Genomic DNA, 17,268 nt, shown 5'->3' on the forward strand with positions numbered 1-17,268 from the left:
TGACATGAGACAATATTGCAGCAGCAGAAACACTCCTTTGCTGTATGAAGTTCAAACTAATATCACAAATCCCCACCCACAGTCCAACAGCTATGCATCTGCGATTCTCCTGCCTCCTCTCTCACTGTTAACCGAATACGTTTAAATAAAGTTTACTGTTACAGTTTTTTTTCTTCGTCACCCCTTGGAATTGTGGGAATGCAATGGCGGCCCTCTCATCCGTAAACATTTGCGTTGTGTTTGCGAGAGCCGCTGTCTAATAATTGTTCTAGGGCGCCACAGGTTCTCATTTTCTGCCTTTCTTTCTACTGCATGAACTGACCCTAAAGCATGAATTTTATGTGAGAACTGCGCATTTAGCTTCAAAGAAACTCGCGGTATTTTCCCGCAGTTTATCGCCTTTATCGTGACAGAAGCGGCTCACAGGCTAGCTAACGCTAGCTGCTCCGACTGAGGTACGCAATTAAATGTTATTTGTTATTAAACTTAGTAAAGAAATATCCCCTTTACTTAACACAATAATACCAACCAGTGCGGGAAATAACATTATGGTAACGCTGGTTTCACGTTGACGTTAAGTGACTTAGTTTATTATTGACATAAAGACAGAAACCAGATAACTAGTTTGAGCTTACATCCTTGATCTTAGAATTATGTACGAGGTTGTAGGTCATAACTACGGCTGTTATTGAGTTGAGTAAATTATGATTTTAAGGTTTTACTTTCATTTCAAAACATTATGTTGAATAATACTAGTAATAATCGATTACGAGTTGTATAGCACAACCCCAGGGATGCCTTACATCTCAAATCATTAGTTTAAAACAACATCAGTTAAACACTAATTAATAATTTCTTTTTCCATATGTGTTGTGCTAACCACGCGTTGAAGCTCTTCACATTTTCACCTCTTCTACATGTCATTTATTTACTCGCAGACAATGGATGATGATGTGTCCATGCACAGACTAGAGGGTTCAGATCCAACTGCTCAAGTTGGTGGACTGATACTAAAGAAGAAGAGTGCTGCTTCAGAGCCCCATGTTTTTCGAGCACCCACACCACGCACGTCTTTGCTGGGTTTAGATCTGCTAGCTGCCCAGAAGAGGAAAGAGCGGGAGACTAAGGAATCAGATAATTCTTCTGGTGATGACAGAAATAAAAAGAAGTCAAAGGTTTCCTCCTACAAAGACTGGGAGGAAAATAAGAGTGACTCTGGATCTGATGAAGAAGAAGAAGATGACACGAGTAGAGATGCTAAGAAGGAGAGGTAAGCGAGATTGTCTAACACAGAAACATTGTTTTATTGAAAAATCAACTTTAATTGTGGTATGCGCATGAAGATTTACAATCTACCGTTACTTTGCAGATCCCCATCATAAACACTTTATGTAACCAAATAAGATTCCTTCTAAAATTTGTCATTTCACGCACTCTTTCTTGTCGGTCATAGTAGCATGTATGTAGTATGGTGAGTGTTGAATATGTTATTTTTGTCTTGTTAGCAGGAAGTATCGTGTGACTGGCTCTGAGACGCCATCCAACCCTGGAGGGGTCAGTGAAGAGTTCAGACGCAGACACCAGCAGAGAGAGAAAGACAGACGTGAGCATGGAGTCTACGCCTCCTCCAAAGAGGACAGGAGCAGAGAAAAGGACAGAGAAAGGAGTAGAGATAAAGGCAGAGAGCGAGTGAAAAGAGGTAATTGTAACCATGAAGCTGGACATTTGGTTGTAGTTGGCGTGGTTTAAGCCCTCCAATGCGAGGATCTGTGTGGTTAGTCTGTCACATATTTTAAATGTAATATTTTTTTCCAAACAACAAGCAGTTACATTTTTGATATTTAATGATGGGATGAGTTTCATTGGTTTATATGTATTGCAGTTCTTTAAGAATTGTAAAGTGAGTTAAGTGATACATCAGTTGATGGCAAAAGCAAATGTTGGATAAATTGTTGAGATTAACTTTCCCATATCTCTGCCAGATGAACGAGAAAGCAGCCATAGCCGTGGCAACAGCAGCAGCCGGTCAGAGCGCGGGGAGCGCAGTGACAGGAGTGAACGGATCAGCCGTGGGAGCAAGAGAGACGAACCCGCGACACCACAGCAACATCCCAGAGGTTGTGATTTCTTTATTTGCGTCAGTTTATCGTGTGTGTGCACATTTATTAATATGCAGACTAAATGCTCTTTGTTTTTTTTTTAACTAGATTCTTTCACACCTTCACACTCTAACTGGGATGAGGATGACAGTGGTTACGCAAGTTCAAGGCGTTCCCAGTGGGAGTCTCCATCCCCTACCCCGTCTCACAGAGAGTCCGAACGCTCAGAAAGAAGCCAACGTTCTGGCCGGGAGAGTGAGAGGAGGGACAGGTAGGCAACTGTCATTTATTTAATTTTTATTTAAATTATTATTTTTTTTTTTTATTTATGTTAAGAGTCACGTTTCATGTTTGTTTGACACACAGGGCTGAACTGCTGTGAAACAATTGCTACTTGATGCTAACATAACATTTATTACTGTGTGTTTAGGTCAGTCAGAGGTCGTTACCCTGACGACACACCGCTGCCTACCCCATCCTACAAGTACAATGAATGGGCCAATGACCGAAAGCATTTGGGTTCAACACCTCGTTTATCACAAGGGAAAGGTATGAGTCAAAAGGAAGCAATTTTATACTTGCATGCAAAGTTAAATACTGTATAAATTTGTATGATAACATTTCTTTCTGGCATTTATTCAGGTAGGAAAGAAGGTGGTGAAGGAGGAATTATGTTTGACAATGAGGATGAGAAAGAAGAGTGGGAAGAGGACCAGAAGGTAAGCATTACAGAAATCCCTCATTCGTGTCTGTATGAATAACTGTCATCTGTTTTTAATTGATAAGTGTCACTATCTCTATTTTTTTAATTGAAATACAGCAAGCTGACAGAGACTGGTACATGATGGATGAAGGCTATGATGAATTTCACAATCCTTTCACATCCACCTCTGAGGAATATGTGAAGAAGAGAGAGCAGATCCTTCAGAAGCAGACTCAAAAACGAATATCTGCCCAGAAGCGACAGATCAATGAGGTACTGTTGTGCTTCTAACTGAACTGTGAACTAGAAATTCACTAATAATCTGTATGATCTTATATATGCTTTGTATTCAGAATTTAAATTAGAATAGCACAGTCAGAACCGTCAGAGAGTGGGTACAGCTGTCATTGTGTGATCTGGTAACTATCTCCCTTATGCTGCACTGTTGAACCTTGCCCTTCCTCTTGTTTAGATAACATTATAAGTACTGCTCACCCTATGTACCTGGTAGAGACACAGCTCTGAATCTTTCACCATCTCTCTTCCTGCAATAAACCCTCAAAAGACCCTGAATGCACCCAGTCGTTTTGTTTCTCATTAGAATCTTTATCTGTATTGAAGGAAGTTGAAGACTTAAGTTTCCACAACAACTGTGAACTGTATGGCTGCATCCACAGCCATACATCCACAGGCACATGTATACTTTTTACATATTTGTCTTGTAAGTGCATGTAGTAGTGTTGGGATATCTTTGTAACAAGCTGTGTTTCTTGTCTCAGGACAATGAGCGGTGGGAAACCAATCGTATGCTGACCAGTGGTGTGGTGCAAAGGTTGGAAGTGGATGAAGACTTTGAGGAGGACAATGCTGCTAAAGTTCACCTGATCATTCACAACCTGGTCCCGCCCTTCTTGGATGGGCGCATAGTCTTCACTAAACAGGTAAAAGAGTCTATAAATGCAATGTTTCTTCATGTGTCGCAAATTCATCAAGTTTATTCATGATTTTAATATTGGTATGTGTCTGCTGCTTTCCCCCTGCAGCCAGAGCCTGTCATCCCTGTGAAAGATGCTACCTCTGACATGGCCATCATCTCTCGAAAGGGCAGCCAGCTTGTCCGTAAACACCGTGAGCAGAAAGAACGTAAAAAGGTAGGAGGAAGTAGAAGTGGTTTACAGATTTTGGGTTCCTGCACAAAACCAGAGTTCATATCAACAATGTAAACATTAATGTCCTCTATGTTATGTACCACAGTGTGCATATATTTTAGGCACTAGAAGTTAAATAATTTCTTTTTGTCAAAATATGATGTGACTACAATCCACTGTAGTAGAATCAATATTTGGTATGACCACACCTTGCCTTTAAAAGCTCTTATGTACTTGTCAGGTTGATTGCTGAGAGCATCCTTTGCTTGCTTGCTTTATGATCAAGATAATCTTGCAGTTAGTCCAGTCAGTCAGTTACTGCATGTTTGACATCATTTTGACTCTATTTTCAGGCACAGCACAAACACTGGGAATTGGCAGGCACCAAGTTGGGGGATATCATGGGTATCAAGAAAACTGAGGATGAAGATGGGTCAGCGGGCAAAGTAGGCGAGGATGGCAAAGTAGACTACAGGTGATCACACTGACATCTAGCATTTTCTTTTTCATTATGCAGTTTCCTTGGAGCACTGTAATGTCATGTTGTCTGACCTGCCATATTGCCTTACAGAGCAGAGCAGAAATTTGCAGATCACATGAAAGAGAAGAATGAGGCCAGCAGTGAGTTTGCTAAAAAAAAGAGCCTTCTGGAGCAGAGACAGTACCTGCCCATATTTGCTGTCAGACAGCAACTTCTTAACATCATAAGGTATCAATATGAAAGTGGTTCACATTACATCAAAATTGAATTATTTGTGGTCTGTGTTACAACTTTGACAGTCTTAACTGCAATCTACAGGGACAACAGCATTGTGATTGTTGTTGGGGAGACGGGCAGTGGGAAAACCACCCAGCTCACCCAGTATCTGCATGAAGACGGTTACACCAGATATGGCATGGTGGGTTGTACCCAGCCCCGAAGAGTAGCAGCCATGAGTGTGGCCAAGAGAGTCAGCGAGGAGGTCGGCACCAACCTTGGAGAGGAGGTGAGACTTAAACTAGACTACACTAAAATTCATTTGTTTTCTTTAGTCATATAGCTACATAGGTAGCAAGATAAATAATGTTAGCATTAACATATTGTATTTGCTGAAGCCATTGAACACAAACTTGCCCTTAAGATAAAATAATTATTTTTAAATATTTACTTTTTTATACTTCAAACATTAATACCTTATTGATTTTTTTTTTCTGTTTTGTCAGTGCTCCATTTTAGCAACTTAATATATAATTTCTTCAATGAAGTCTGACAACATGACTGGTGTCTGTAGCTTGTACCGTTGGTTAAAATACTGTATGTCTCTTATTCTTTCAATGTACAAATCATCAAGTCCTCAAATATCTGTTGAAATCAACATGATCAGGAAGTAGTCGCTGTAGCTTCAGCTTGAATGGTCGCCTTTGTTTACACTCCAGACACAGTAAATCTATGGGCTGGAATGGAGTCAGAACTGTTACTGTAGTAAATAATGCTTCTAGTAGTGTTAACTCTGGAAAACGCACAGTAATCATATGCTGTGTAATGCTGCCATCTGGTGGAGCTAAGGAAAATAAAAAAAAAAGCTTGTTGGCAGCTTGGGTTTTGGTTGAGAATGAAATGGCGGTTAGAAAACTGGTTGTAAAAGACAAACTGGTCATCTACACCACGTATATCCTTTAAATAACATGTTGTTGCTTTTTATTTATAAATGTTATGAATGTTCCTTTAATAGAACAGTATTTTCATGTGGTAAAGTTCTCTAAAAAAATTTATTATTCTGACAATGTTACCTGCAGGTGGGTTACGCAATCCGCTTTGAAGACTGTACATCTGAAAAAACCCTGATAAAGTACATGACAGATGGAATCCTGCTCAGAGAGTCGCTGAGGGAGTCAGACCTGGATCACTACAGCGCTGTTATAATGGACGAGGCTCATGAACGTTCCCTGAATACAGATGTGCTGTTTGGCCTTCTGCGCGAGGTCAGTATACAGCTACCTAAAATCCATTAAAGATTTAAAGGTTTATTTTTGTTTGTTCCATAACAGATAGACAGTTCTCTGCTTTAATAAAAAATTCATGGCAGGATGTTTCTTTTCTCTGATTCCGTTAACACGAGGTGATGCAACCACTTCTCTTGTGTTTACTGTTTCCTTCCAGGTTGTATCCCGACGCACTGATTTGAAACTCATCGTCACCTCTGCAACTATGGACTCGGACAAATTCGCAACATTTTTTGGCAACGTGCCCATATTCCATATTCCAGGAAGAACGTTTCCCGTAGACATCTTGTTTAGCAAGGTATGTTTAAGTTTCATGTGAACTCAGAATGCAGTCATTTTAGATTTTATTAATATTCATCACCTGGGAAGTTTTCAGTATCAACTAAACATCAGCAGATTTTAGCCTGTTCCTCAGCACTGAACCATTTGAGTTGTGAGATGTTTCCTCACATGAACTTCTTGTTTCAGGTCCTTCCATTATAGTCAGGATTTTGACTTGGTCTTTCCAAAAACATCAATTTTGTTCTTTAAGTATTGTTTTGTACAACGACAGGGGCCCAAGTTGTTTTTAAGGTTTAGCCCATAGACGGATGCCCTGACATATTTTCTCGTTAGTAAAATTCAAACTTCATTGGTCCATAAAGTTTCATCAGTTTCATCAAAACAGGCCCAAATGAGAACATTACCACCCCCATATTTCATGGACGGGACCATGTTCTGATGCTTTCATGCTGAACAAAGCTCTACTTTGGTCTCATCCATCCACACAACATTTTCCCAGTAGTCTTATGAGTTGTCCACGTGATGTTGATCAAACTGCAGATTTGCAGAAATGTTCTTTTTGGAGGGCAGTGGTTTTTTTTTTGGTTTTTTTTTACTTTTCCTCTCTGCTATGAACATCAAGGTTGTTCAGTGTTCTCCTGATCATGGATTCATAAACATAATGTCTTATAATTCACTCTGAGTTACTTCTCAGACTAATAAGCATCTTGTTTTTAGAGTAATCGTTGTTGGTCAGTGACTCCCGTGAAGTGCAACAGTCGTTTTAAATCTCTTCAGAGATGCTGTTGTAGCCTTTTCCAGCCTGATGAAGAACAATGACTCTTTTTCTGAGATCCTCAAAAAGCTCCTTTGTCCTTGCCATCATACACTTTCACAAAGAGGTAAAGATTAGACTGTGACAAATCCCTAATTTGTCCAAGGCACTGAACAACATCTGAGTTTCATTACACTAGTTAGAAACACTTCTGAACAGATGGCCTCTAATTTAGTCTTGAAATCAATATGTAATCCTTGAGGTGCACTTACTTTCGCACCTCACCTATAAAGGGATGTTGGTTAATTTTCCTGAATAAATAAATATCAAAATATAATGTTTAGTTTAATTTGTTGGAATGGATGGAATTGTCTTTCTCTACTTTCAGCACTTGTTTTAAAATCTGCTGATGTTTAGAGTCATTTTTACTTCAATCGGCACAATATGTGTTTAGCCTTAAGAAAAATCCTTATGACAAAAATATGTGATATACTGTGTATATTTACTTCAACACAGATTTAAATTTATCCACCGGTGTTTGTAATATTTGGCATATCAGAGGTGTTTCTAACATGTCTGTGTGTTTGGTTTCCATGTGTTCTGCTGTGTGTTGTGTAGACTCCCCAGGAGGACTACGTAGAAGCAGCAGTGAAGCAGGCCCTGCAGATCCACCTCAGCGGGATGGTTGGAGACATCCTCATCTTTATGCCTGGGCAGGAGGATATTGAGGTGAGGGGCATGTCTCTTGTTGTTACTCACGTTCTGATTCGGTTTAAAGATTTCAATTTAATTTACAAAATACTGCATAAATGAAGACATTTTGAATAAATTCTTAGGCTGCTGTTAACTCTTCAGTCATGGTGTCTGTGTTATTTTGCATGTATTTCATGGTATTGTCTCTTTTGTGTACTTGAGGGAATTAAACTATTTCCTTGTCCTTGCAGGTGACATCAGATCAGATCGTGGAGCGTCTGGAGGACTTGGAGAACGCTCCTCCCCTGGCAGTGCTGCCCATTTACTCCCAGCTTCCATCTGACCTCCAGGCCAAGATCTTCCAGAAGGTTTCTATCAGTCACTGCTCACAATGTTTTGACTTGTTGATGAATTGCTCTGATTTCGCACAGATTTCTACCCTTCTCAAAACATGTCTGGCCTCCTGCTGCTTGCCTCTGTTTCATCCTCTGCTAGGCTCCAGATGGTGTGAGGAAATGCATTGTTGCTACAAACATCGCAGAGACTTCCCTCACTGTGGATGGAATCATGTTTGTAGTCGATTCAGGATACTGCAAACTTAAGGTACTCACACTCTAAATAAGTTGCGTGTGCATTTTTCACATCGTGAACGAATCATTTTCCCAGGTTTCAAGATTTTAAACATCACACAAATGATGTTTACGCATTTCTTTCTTTTTTTGTTTTTTTATCTGCAGGTTTTCAATCCTCGCATTGGCATGGATGCTCTGCAGGTTTATCCCATCAGTCAGGCTAATGCGAACCAGCGTGCTGGCCGAGCAGGACGTACAGGACCAGGACAGTGTTTCAGGTAATACTTTTTGACTCCCTAAGCAAAGCTTGATTCTGATTAGATTAAACATGTTCCTTTATTCTTTCTGTTGGGTCCAGTACAAAGACCACCTCAAGAAAACACTTCAGACCTTTAAGATTTTAGGCCCTTGCATGTTCACAGTTTTGCAGTTTTGCTAGGCTGCTCATTCAGAGCAGGTACATACAATCCAGACTGTAAGCTCTTTTTTTTTGGTAGTTGTCTTGACTACTTTGGTATTTATCTCATTTCACTTTAAGAAGTGTAAAATCTGAATAGTTTTTTTTCCTCACTGCTACTATAACATAATTCTAGCTGTCCATTAAAGTGTTTTCTTCTCTCAACCCTTGGATATTAGTGGTAACTTCAAATGGTGTGCTTTGGGTTCTGAATGTGTGACATGGCTGCACTTTAAAGATGGTCAATGAGAAGCTAGAGAGAGGGCCAGAACCATCATTTCCAGAGAATTTCATGCAGTTTAACTCTGTTTACGGGAGGGAAATGTGCCTCAGAATATCTTGTCGGGGGTTTTACTCAACCTCTTGTTGACACATTAACTTAAATTGAGACTGGGCACACACATGCACACTTATGAATGCCCCCCTATTTCAGGATAAATCCCGCCCTCCGCACATTCAAGGTGTTTTGACTAGGTGTGGATTTGTGTATGCCTTAGAAATTGCATGGAGTGAGTCACAGTGTTTTGCTCAGCTCGCATGGAGAATTCCCCACTCAAAGACCCTTTTTCAGCTGTGACTGCAGACAACCACATAGAAGCTCAAAACCTTCAAACACATTCAAATGGTTCCGTAATTATAAGCGCACACATCAGACAGCTGTAATTGTTGACTTTACTTTAACTGGGTGTCGCGATGTTTCCCTAAATAAATTGTAGCGTGTTGAATTTTCCTTGACGGTTGAGCTACATTTGGTGCTTACTGCTCAGCACGAATCCCAGAGACGTGTGCGCACATATCACAGAAAATGAATAGTTTACATTAATGCCACATAGAAAATTGAGCAAGAAAAGAATGTTCTCCTTTCCAGTCTTGACAGTTTTTCAGTTTCACCAGAACCAAAAAAAGTGCTATAATATAATATATATATATATATGTTTGTATGTTTGTGTCTGCGCCCCCTCCCATCCAGGCTGTACACTCAGAGCGCCTTTAAGAATGAGATGCTGACCACCACCATACCAGAGATCCAGAGGACCAACCTGGCCAATGTAGTTCTCCTGCTGAAGTCTTTGGGTGTCCAGGACTTGCTCCTCTTCCACTTCATGGATCCACCACCTGAGGACAACATGCTCAACTCCATGTACCAGCTCTGGATCCTCGGAGCTCTGGACAACACAGGTGTGTAGTGAACATTGTAGGGTTACATACATCTACAGCGTATGACTTTTCCATATGTATCTGCATATAATTAATCATTTTATGTGTGTGTATGTACAAATTTCAATCGAAAAATGTCTTTTATGGTGAGGTCTAGATGATTTTATTATAGTAAACTTTTGGAATTTGATTTCAATTAAAAAAATCAATTATTTGAACTTTTCAAAATATCATTCACCATTAGAATAAAGTTTAATACAAAATAAAATGACACTGTGGGTAAAAGTTGAAGCAGGATTATAAAGTAGACAGACCAAAAACAGGCGTTAAAATAATTTGAAGAAAGTCTGAACTTACATTCATTTCCACATACTCCCACTGTCTCTACTGAACGCAGTTGTGCGGACTAAAGTGTGTATACACTAAAACTATTTTGTATTTTAATTGTCTGTAGTAGAAGGCCACGGCTGGCCTAGATGGGTCTAGTATACAGTAGGGCCAAACAAAATAAATCATCCTCCTGAAGTGATGACACAAGATATTGGGTATTTGAGGAATGCATTTTCCCCTCAGCGCTGCTTTGAGCGTCTACATAATGATGGCAACACCACAAACACAGGCGGGAGACTAGCTTCTTTAATGGATGTTGCACTGATGATGCAGACACTGCAAACAGACCCAGAGGAGGTAGTTGTGAGTTTTAGCCAGTAGAGTAATTGCCTAGTAACTGATCCTGTGTTTGATTTGATTGGTCGGGTCTCATTTCTGTCTCATCCTTAGCCAGATTCCGGCGGATTTAGGGATTTGGGGATAAGGGGGGACTTTTGATGATTCCCTGTATGGTGTGTTAACAGCAGATTATCTCTGATTAAGGCTTACCTGCCCCAAACTGGCTGCACTGCTACTCTGCTTTTCCTCCCCGTAAGCTTCTTAGACTCCCTCGTCTAATCATTTAAATCAGAAACTGCAAAGTTTTTGATCTCATCCTTTTTTTTCTACAAGTATTCTCAGCTGTCAGCAGTTCGTCCTGCTCTCTCATGGTGATAGATAAATAAGTGTCACATTATGCAGTTTCCCCTTACGCCAGCAGGCTTTTGATGAAAAAGAAGCTTATCACTCGGCTTAATGCTCGTCCCTTCCTTCAACATACTTCACGTCTTATGTACAGCTGTTATGTTTAACACACGTGACCCGTGTTTTTCTTTGTGTTTTTTTTTTTTTCAGGTGCTTTGACACCGACCGGGCGTCTGATGGTGGAGTTTCCCCTCGACCCCGCCCTCTCCAAGATGCTGATAGTGTCCTGTGACATGGGCTGCAGTGCTGACATCCTCATCATTGTCTCCATGCTGTCTGTGCCAGCCATCTTCTACAGGCCTAAGGTAAATCTCCTTTTTTGGTATTGTTGCTGCTCTCCCTTCTTTCTTGTCCCAGTTGTCTCTTTTGTTTTGGTCTACCTGGCTGAGGAGGGTCCTCCCAAATGTTTTTTTTTTTTTTTTTTTCTGTTAAAAGGGAGTTTTTCCACCTTTGCCTTGGTTCTTACTGTAAGGGTTTCACACTCTATGAAATGTATATATTTTGTTATGTTAACCCTCAATAATCCACATTATATGTTAGCAAGTGTGTAAATGACTTCACTGTATATAAAGAGTTACTTTTAGCTGTAAACTCACAATCATTAGCTGACTCTGTAATTCTTATAGTGAAAGGCTTTTATCATTATATAACATATATTTTAGGTCACTATATAGGTTTATTCGTAACATCTTGGTTGCCATTCTTAGTTTTACTCATTGATTTTTCATATAAATTCACTGTATCAAGAAACCACTAAGTCAATGACTGGCAGCTTCAGAGTCTCATAATTCTCTCAGGAATTAGTGGAGACCAAAAATAGGGCTGAAGAGAGAAAATACATTATTAATATTGGGCTTTGCCATGTGAACAGGAACATGACTCTGCATGAATGATATTCCTGCTCTAAATCTGTTGGATGTGTGAATATTTAAGTGTTGGCTGACACATTTGCCATGTCATCTTAAAAGGTGACAGAGGTCTGGCCATGCTGAGTACACGGCTTGATTCCGCTCCCTGGCTCCATGATTGGGTGTAACGTATTAATTAACCTTTTTAAATCACAAGCTCAAATTGTGTGTCTCTGCAGGGTCGTGAGGAGGAGAGCGACCAGGTGAGGGAGAAGTTCTCCGTCCCGGAGAGCGACCATCTCACCTACCTTAATGTCTACATGCAGTGGAAGAACAACAATTACTCCAGCATCTGGTGCAATGACCATTTCATCCACACCAAGGCCATGCGCAAGGTCAGGCTTCACCTGTTCTCTCTATCAACAACCTCTGTCGTTTGGGTTATACTTGTTAAATTCCAGCTTTTCAGTGCTATTGTGGAGAAAATAGTGTGTAATACTGTGAATTGCCTTCTTTTTTGTTCATGTGAGCCAGTTTCAGTTTCTTGTTTCTCAGCTATTTTAGAACTGATGCACACAAGTCTACAAATATAGAAACAATCCGTCGCAAAAATTGCGATTTATTTTCTTCCAATAAATATTGTTTTCCTGCAGGTGCGCGAGGTGCGCTCACAGTTAAAGGACATCATGGTGCAGCAGAGGATGAACCTGGTTTCCTGCGGCTCAGACTGGGACGTCATCAGAAAGTGCATCTGCGCCGCTTACTTCCACCAGGCTGCAAAGCTCAAGGTACTTTCTGCACTCTGGGTTTTCCTCAGTTAATATGTTAAGACCCAGTGGCGACTGGTTGTGGCAGATTTATAGCAGCATAATTACAGAGTGGTGGAATATCCCCTCTGGCCTCACATTAATACAGCACTAAAATCTGAAAGGGAATTTGAAATCATGACTATATAATCAAGGTTCTCCATTTGACTTATGAGTAGCCAGCTAACCCAAGCAATCATCGTAATGTTGGATATACTTTAAATTTATTTTCCCGCTGTCTAAGCCAGGTGGAGAAGCAAATTAGCCCAGGTGACCTGCTTTGCTCCGACCTTACAGCGTTCCCATAGATGCGGGCGCAAATGCACATTTAAACTCCAGCTCGCTACAGCACCCAGGGTCGTCTATTCCTCATCCTGAAATTCAGAATGGCGCATTGAATTTGTTATTTATGCATGTGTTTGCTCCCAGGGCATCGGTGAATATGTGAACGTGAGGACAGGCATGCCGTGTCACCTCCATCCCACCAGCTCCCTGTTTGGAATGGGCTACACCCCCGACTACATCATCTACCACGAGCTCGTCATGACCACGAAGGTAAACATGTCTGATGAGAGCTGGGCGAGCTTAAAAACGGTTAATGACGTGCGGACGTTGTTGATGTTTTAACTTGTGCTTTGGGTTGCAGGAGTACATGCAGTGCGTGACGGCAGTGGATGGAGAGTGGCTGGCAGAACTCGGGCCCATGTTTTATAGCGTCAAACAAGCTGGAAAAAGCAGACAGGTACGTCCAGACGAGGCTGATTGTTGCTCGGTGCGTCATTGTGCCTTCACAGTACAGGAGAAGTATGTTAAGAGGAATCTCCATGCATACGTGTTTACTGTCTATGATTGTGGGTAAATGTAATGTGGCAGCATACAATGATTAGCCTTGTCCACTGGGAACTGATTATACCAGACCTGCCCTGCCAGTCAAATCGTTGTCTGGGCTTCATGAAGTGATGCACAGAAGAGTAACGGCTATATAGTCTCACATGTCACCTGATTGCTGTGGAGTTGAATTTAGTTACAATGACATGTCTCAGCTTAGGTTGTAGGACCGACCAGAAGACCGGAGGCTGTTGTAGTACAATATAAATGCCAATCATACTGTTGTAATGTTTGTGTCTCCTGCTTTTGGTCAGATATCTTCTACATGTATGCGTATTCGCTACAGTAACAGAAACACATCGGTGTTTCCTGTACACCTTTTTCATCCGTCTGCGTCGCTCTTGTAGGAGAACCGTCGTCGGGCTAAGGAGGAGATCACCAACATGGAGGAGGAGATGGCCCTGGCCGAGGAGCAGCTGCGGGCGCGTCGTGAAGAGCAGGAGAAGAAGAGCAGCGCTGGCAGCGTGAAGTAAGTCAGCAACACGTCTCCTCCTGCCGCTTCGTCACACGAGCCCCATCCGACAATAGTTCCCCGTGGCCCTCATTTTCCACACACAGTCAAGATTAGAAACGTTTAATTTACCTACCCAGCCGCCACTCCATATCTTTACCCCTCCCTCCATCTCCTCCTCTCCCACTCTCTCTACTCCACCTTTCTCACTCTTCATGATGAGCTTTTCTCACCTCTGGTCCCTCCAGACGAGACAAAAAGAAATAATATTGACTCCTGGCTGACCCCCATTACTGCAGCAATTTAAATTGTGCCGTCGCAGAACAGAGAAAGGAGGGGAACGTTCATTTTCAAATTAGACCAAAAAATTAATTTCACACCCATCTGCCAGCTTTACAGAGAGAAATAAGGTTATAAAGACAGATTTAAAAAAGGACTTTTATTGTTAATTAATCAGCTGGTTTATCTGTCTAGAGTTTAGTGTGACCACGTCTGTGACAGATATGTTGAAAATAATCACACTGGAGGTATAGGATTAAGAATTAGATTTAGGCAGAGGAAGTTGGATGTGTGATAATGAAGCTGAAGGCTCTCCTGGGCTCGTGGCTGCTGCCTTTGTCCTCCGGCAGGCCTCACAAGCATCTCCTCTCTGAGTTCAGCCTAGTCAGGATGAAATATTTCATCGGGTGTAGCTTCACGCGCCAGCCACTTATCACCTGTCTCCCTACTCAGCAGCAAGCGCAGATCAGTGCTGTGAATTAGTGGCTGGCCCAGGCAGGTGTTGTGTAGAAATGTACAACACTGTGTTTTTAGACTCACATTAGTGGTGTGCAGTGGGGGCCGGTGTAGTTCCAACTCCCTATGTACAGTCATGTTTACTTTAAGTTGGGTGTCGAGCCTCAGTCATGTTTTGCAAGTTATTACATTTCAAGATTTGCATTGTTTTATAGATATACCACCTTCAGACACTTTCTGAGTGCATTTATTTGAATTTGATACACACAGTTCTCCCGCTGTAAGCTAGCGTTTGACAAGAAGGAAGAAACAAAGACATTTTCTTCATCGTTCACGTTTACATTCATGTTCTCTCACAGTTCATTGCAGCCCTGGGTTAAAAATCAATTAGCAGTGATCATTGGTCTAAGCTGTGTATGGCTGTGTGTTTATCAAAGTTATATTACTGGAGTTGTAAGGTTTGTGTGTTATGATGCAGTTGCAACAATAATGTATTTATTGATTTTCGCTAAAAACACAGATTGGAGAACTTCAGCTTGTAGTGTGTGTTACTCTGTTTACATATTGTACAGATATGAATGGATTGCAGTCGCCCTACATTTTTGTGAAAGCTAAATCTACAGCAGCAGAAACCAGTGGAACAAACCTAAAAAGATGTAAAGCCTTGAGGAAGGACTCGTATGTGTGCGTGTGTCCGCCGAGCTCCCGACTGTTTATTCACATTTGTCGGCACGGCTGCCACGAAACTACCAGCAGCTTGTGTACTGAAGGAACCACGACAATTTCTCCTGAAGTGAACAGGGAGACAGAGAGCGGGGGACACGGTGACAGAAGGGGGTTATGGCCTGATGGTTGTAATTGCTGCAGGTGTGTGAGCAAGAGGGAGAGATGAGGCAAGTGTGGGCAGTGTCAGAGTGTCACGCTGCTGTAATTAAAGATGATAGATTGTGCTGTCAGAGGCGTCAGGCTCTGCGTCCCAACACTCTTCTCACACACACACACACACACACACACACACCAGCCTGCCTTTCCACTCTCTCAGGTCCTACTGCTTTCATGTTCCCATTGAGCTGCAGCTGACAGTTAGCCTAAGAGATGTTCACAATTTGAGTAAACAGAGGACTGAAGGAGGACGTGTTTCACTGCAAAATAAAACTGCATTCCCTTTATTTTTCTTCATCCAGGCCAGTGAAAATCTGCACACCAGGAAGAAGAGAAGAGGCTCCCATGACACCCAGACGCACCCCTGCCCGCTTTGGACTGTAACTCCTGGAAGAAAAGAAACGCCAAGGAGTCGCTGTGGTCCAGTCTCAGAAAACCACCTTCACTTCCTGTTGTTCCCTCCCAGCATGGCCACAACCAGCTGCAGTTCCTCTACTGACCACTAGAGTGAGAACTTGTATAAGGCACAAAACCCAGAGACCCACCAGCTTGATCAGAATCCCTCCTCCACCTTCATCAGCCACTAGCTGTTTCCATGATATGTTTCAAGGAATAATAATAATAATAATAAAAAAAAATTGTTTGTTTTTTTTTGTACATTCAGTATTTATATGTGATGCTTATTGGAGGCTTTTACAGTCAGAGGTCTCTGTAAGGACCTGAGCTACAACTAAAACTAACTTTTCTATATTCCTGACCATGTTGTCAGAGGGCACCTGATAAACGGTGGTGTCATTTCAGTGTTACTTGTCTTTGTCCTTGCGTTTACTAGTTGCTGTAGTGTCACTCCAACAACATGTGCCACCTTCAAGTGCTCCACTAGACACTGAAGCACTATTCAAACTGTACTTGTGGCAGGAGTGTGTACGGACTCTAGAGTTGCATCGTAGTACGCCCTAACACACACAACACACTCATGCAGGCTTAGCCAATTGACCCTTTTCTACTTTGTGTTGACCTTGTTCCAACAGGATAACGCACCACAGCGTTGCTTCATAACTTCACCACGCTGGATTAAACATGTGAACTGTGTTATTGTCATGGTCCATGCGTTTAGAGTAGTCCCCTACCTTTGCCTTTTACTCCAAACAAATGGTTCTTTTGTTGATGAATATCACGCAGCTTCAGATGAGGCTGGTCCATCTGTAACAAAATTGTTTAGCGGAGGTCGTGATTGGATAGTACTTTTTTTTTTCTACATGGAACTCAAACACTTTTTTTTTGTCCATATTTTTGTAGATGGGGAAAAAAAATAAAATAAATGTTGGCTATTTTTTTAATCCGAGGTGACTTAATTTAATATTTCAGTCCCTAATGTGTTCTTTTTAATGTAATTTTGTGATTTACTGTACGTAGACGCATTTAAATGAATTTTGCAACAACAGCTTGATTGGACTCAGACAGTAGGCGGCTTCAGTGAATCCACACTAAATAACCCGTACTATAAGAACAAAACAGTGATGAACGATTCATTTAGAAGTTAGATGTGCATCTGAATATCCTGTGACGGATAAGAAAAGCAGATATCTTGACTTTGTGACATTGATGCCTCAGATCCATTAAGTGTGAAATGCAGTTATTAACACACTATTGTTTTCTCTGCTACGTCTAGGACAACAGTCTAATGTATTTCATAAACCCATGCAATGCTAAAAAGAAGGACATCTTGGTGATT

General features: G+C 41.3%; 1 protein-coding gene across 2 annotated transcripts; it reads left to right on the forward strand.

Annotated features, from left to right (window-relative positions):
- Positions 1 to 183: 183 nt before the first annotated feature.
- On the forward strand, positions 184 to 16,637 carry dhx38 (DEAH (Asp-Glu-Ala-His) box polypeptide 38). 2 transcript variants are annotated; one of them, XM_047580062.1, is made up of 27 exons: positions 184 to 455; positions 939 to 1,270; positions 1,506 to 1,699; positions 1,983 to 2,117; positions 2,208 to 2,370; positions 2,530 to 2,648; positions 2,742 to 2,818; positions 2,920 to 3,075; positions 3,582 to 3,743; positions 3,846 to 3,953; positions 4,304 to 4,425; positions 4,522 to 4,659; positions 4,750 to 4,936; positions 5,727 to 5,912; positions 6,091 to 6,231; positions 7,588 to 7,698; positions 7,914 to 8,030; positions 8,158 to 8,265; positions 8,400 to 8,512; positions 9,662 to 9,870; positions 11,074 to 11,228; positions 12,011 to 12,166; positions 12,425 to 12,559; positions 13,007 to 13,132; positions 13,224 to 13,319; positions 13,813 to 13,934; positions 15,836 to 16,637. In XM_047580062.1, exons 2-27 carry the CDS (start codon positions 942 to 944, stop codon positions 15,915 to 15,917), a joined length of 3,747 nt encoding a protein of 1,248 aa, XP_047436018.1. In that variant the 5' UTR covers positions 184 to 455; positions 939 to 941; the 3' UTR covers positions 15,918 to 16,637. The 2 variants fall into 2 exon arrangements, with proteins under 2 accessions (XP_047436018.1, XP_047436020.1); XM_047580064.1 differs by having other exon boundaries at positions 1,509 to 1,699.
- Positions 16,638 to 17,268: the final 631 nt, after the last annotated feature.

This window comes from Mugil cephalus, chromosome 3, assembly GCF_022458985.1.
Source record: "Mugil cephalus isolate CIBA_MC_2020 chromosome 3, CIBA_Mcephalus_1.1, whole genome shotgun sequence".
NCBI classification, from domain to species: domain Eukaryota; kingdom Metazoa; phylum Chordata; class Actinopteri; order Mugiliformes; family Mugilidae; genus Mugil; species Mugil cephalus.

What these genes read in the sequence shown, in the direction of transcription:
- dhx38 (XM_047580062.1), top strand. Translation starts at nt 942, where the DNA reads ATGGATGATGATGTGTCCATGCACAGACTAGAGGGTTCAGATCCAACT. An exon ending in CCATCTTCTACAGGCCTAAG is followed by an intron (nt 11,229 to 12,010) that starts GTAAATCTCCTT and finishes GTGTCTCTGCAG; the next exon opens with GGTCGTGAGGAGGAGAGCGA. An exon ending in AGCTCGTCATGACCACGAAG is followed by an intron (nt 13,133 to 13,223) that starts GTAAACATGTCT and finishes TTTGGGTTGCAG; the next exon opens with GAGTACATGCAGTGCGTGAC.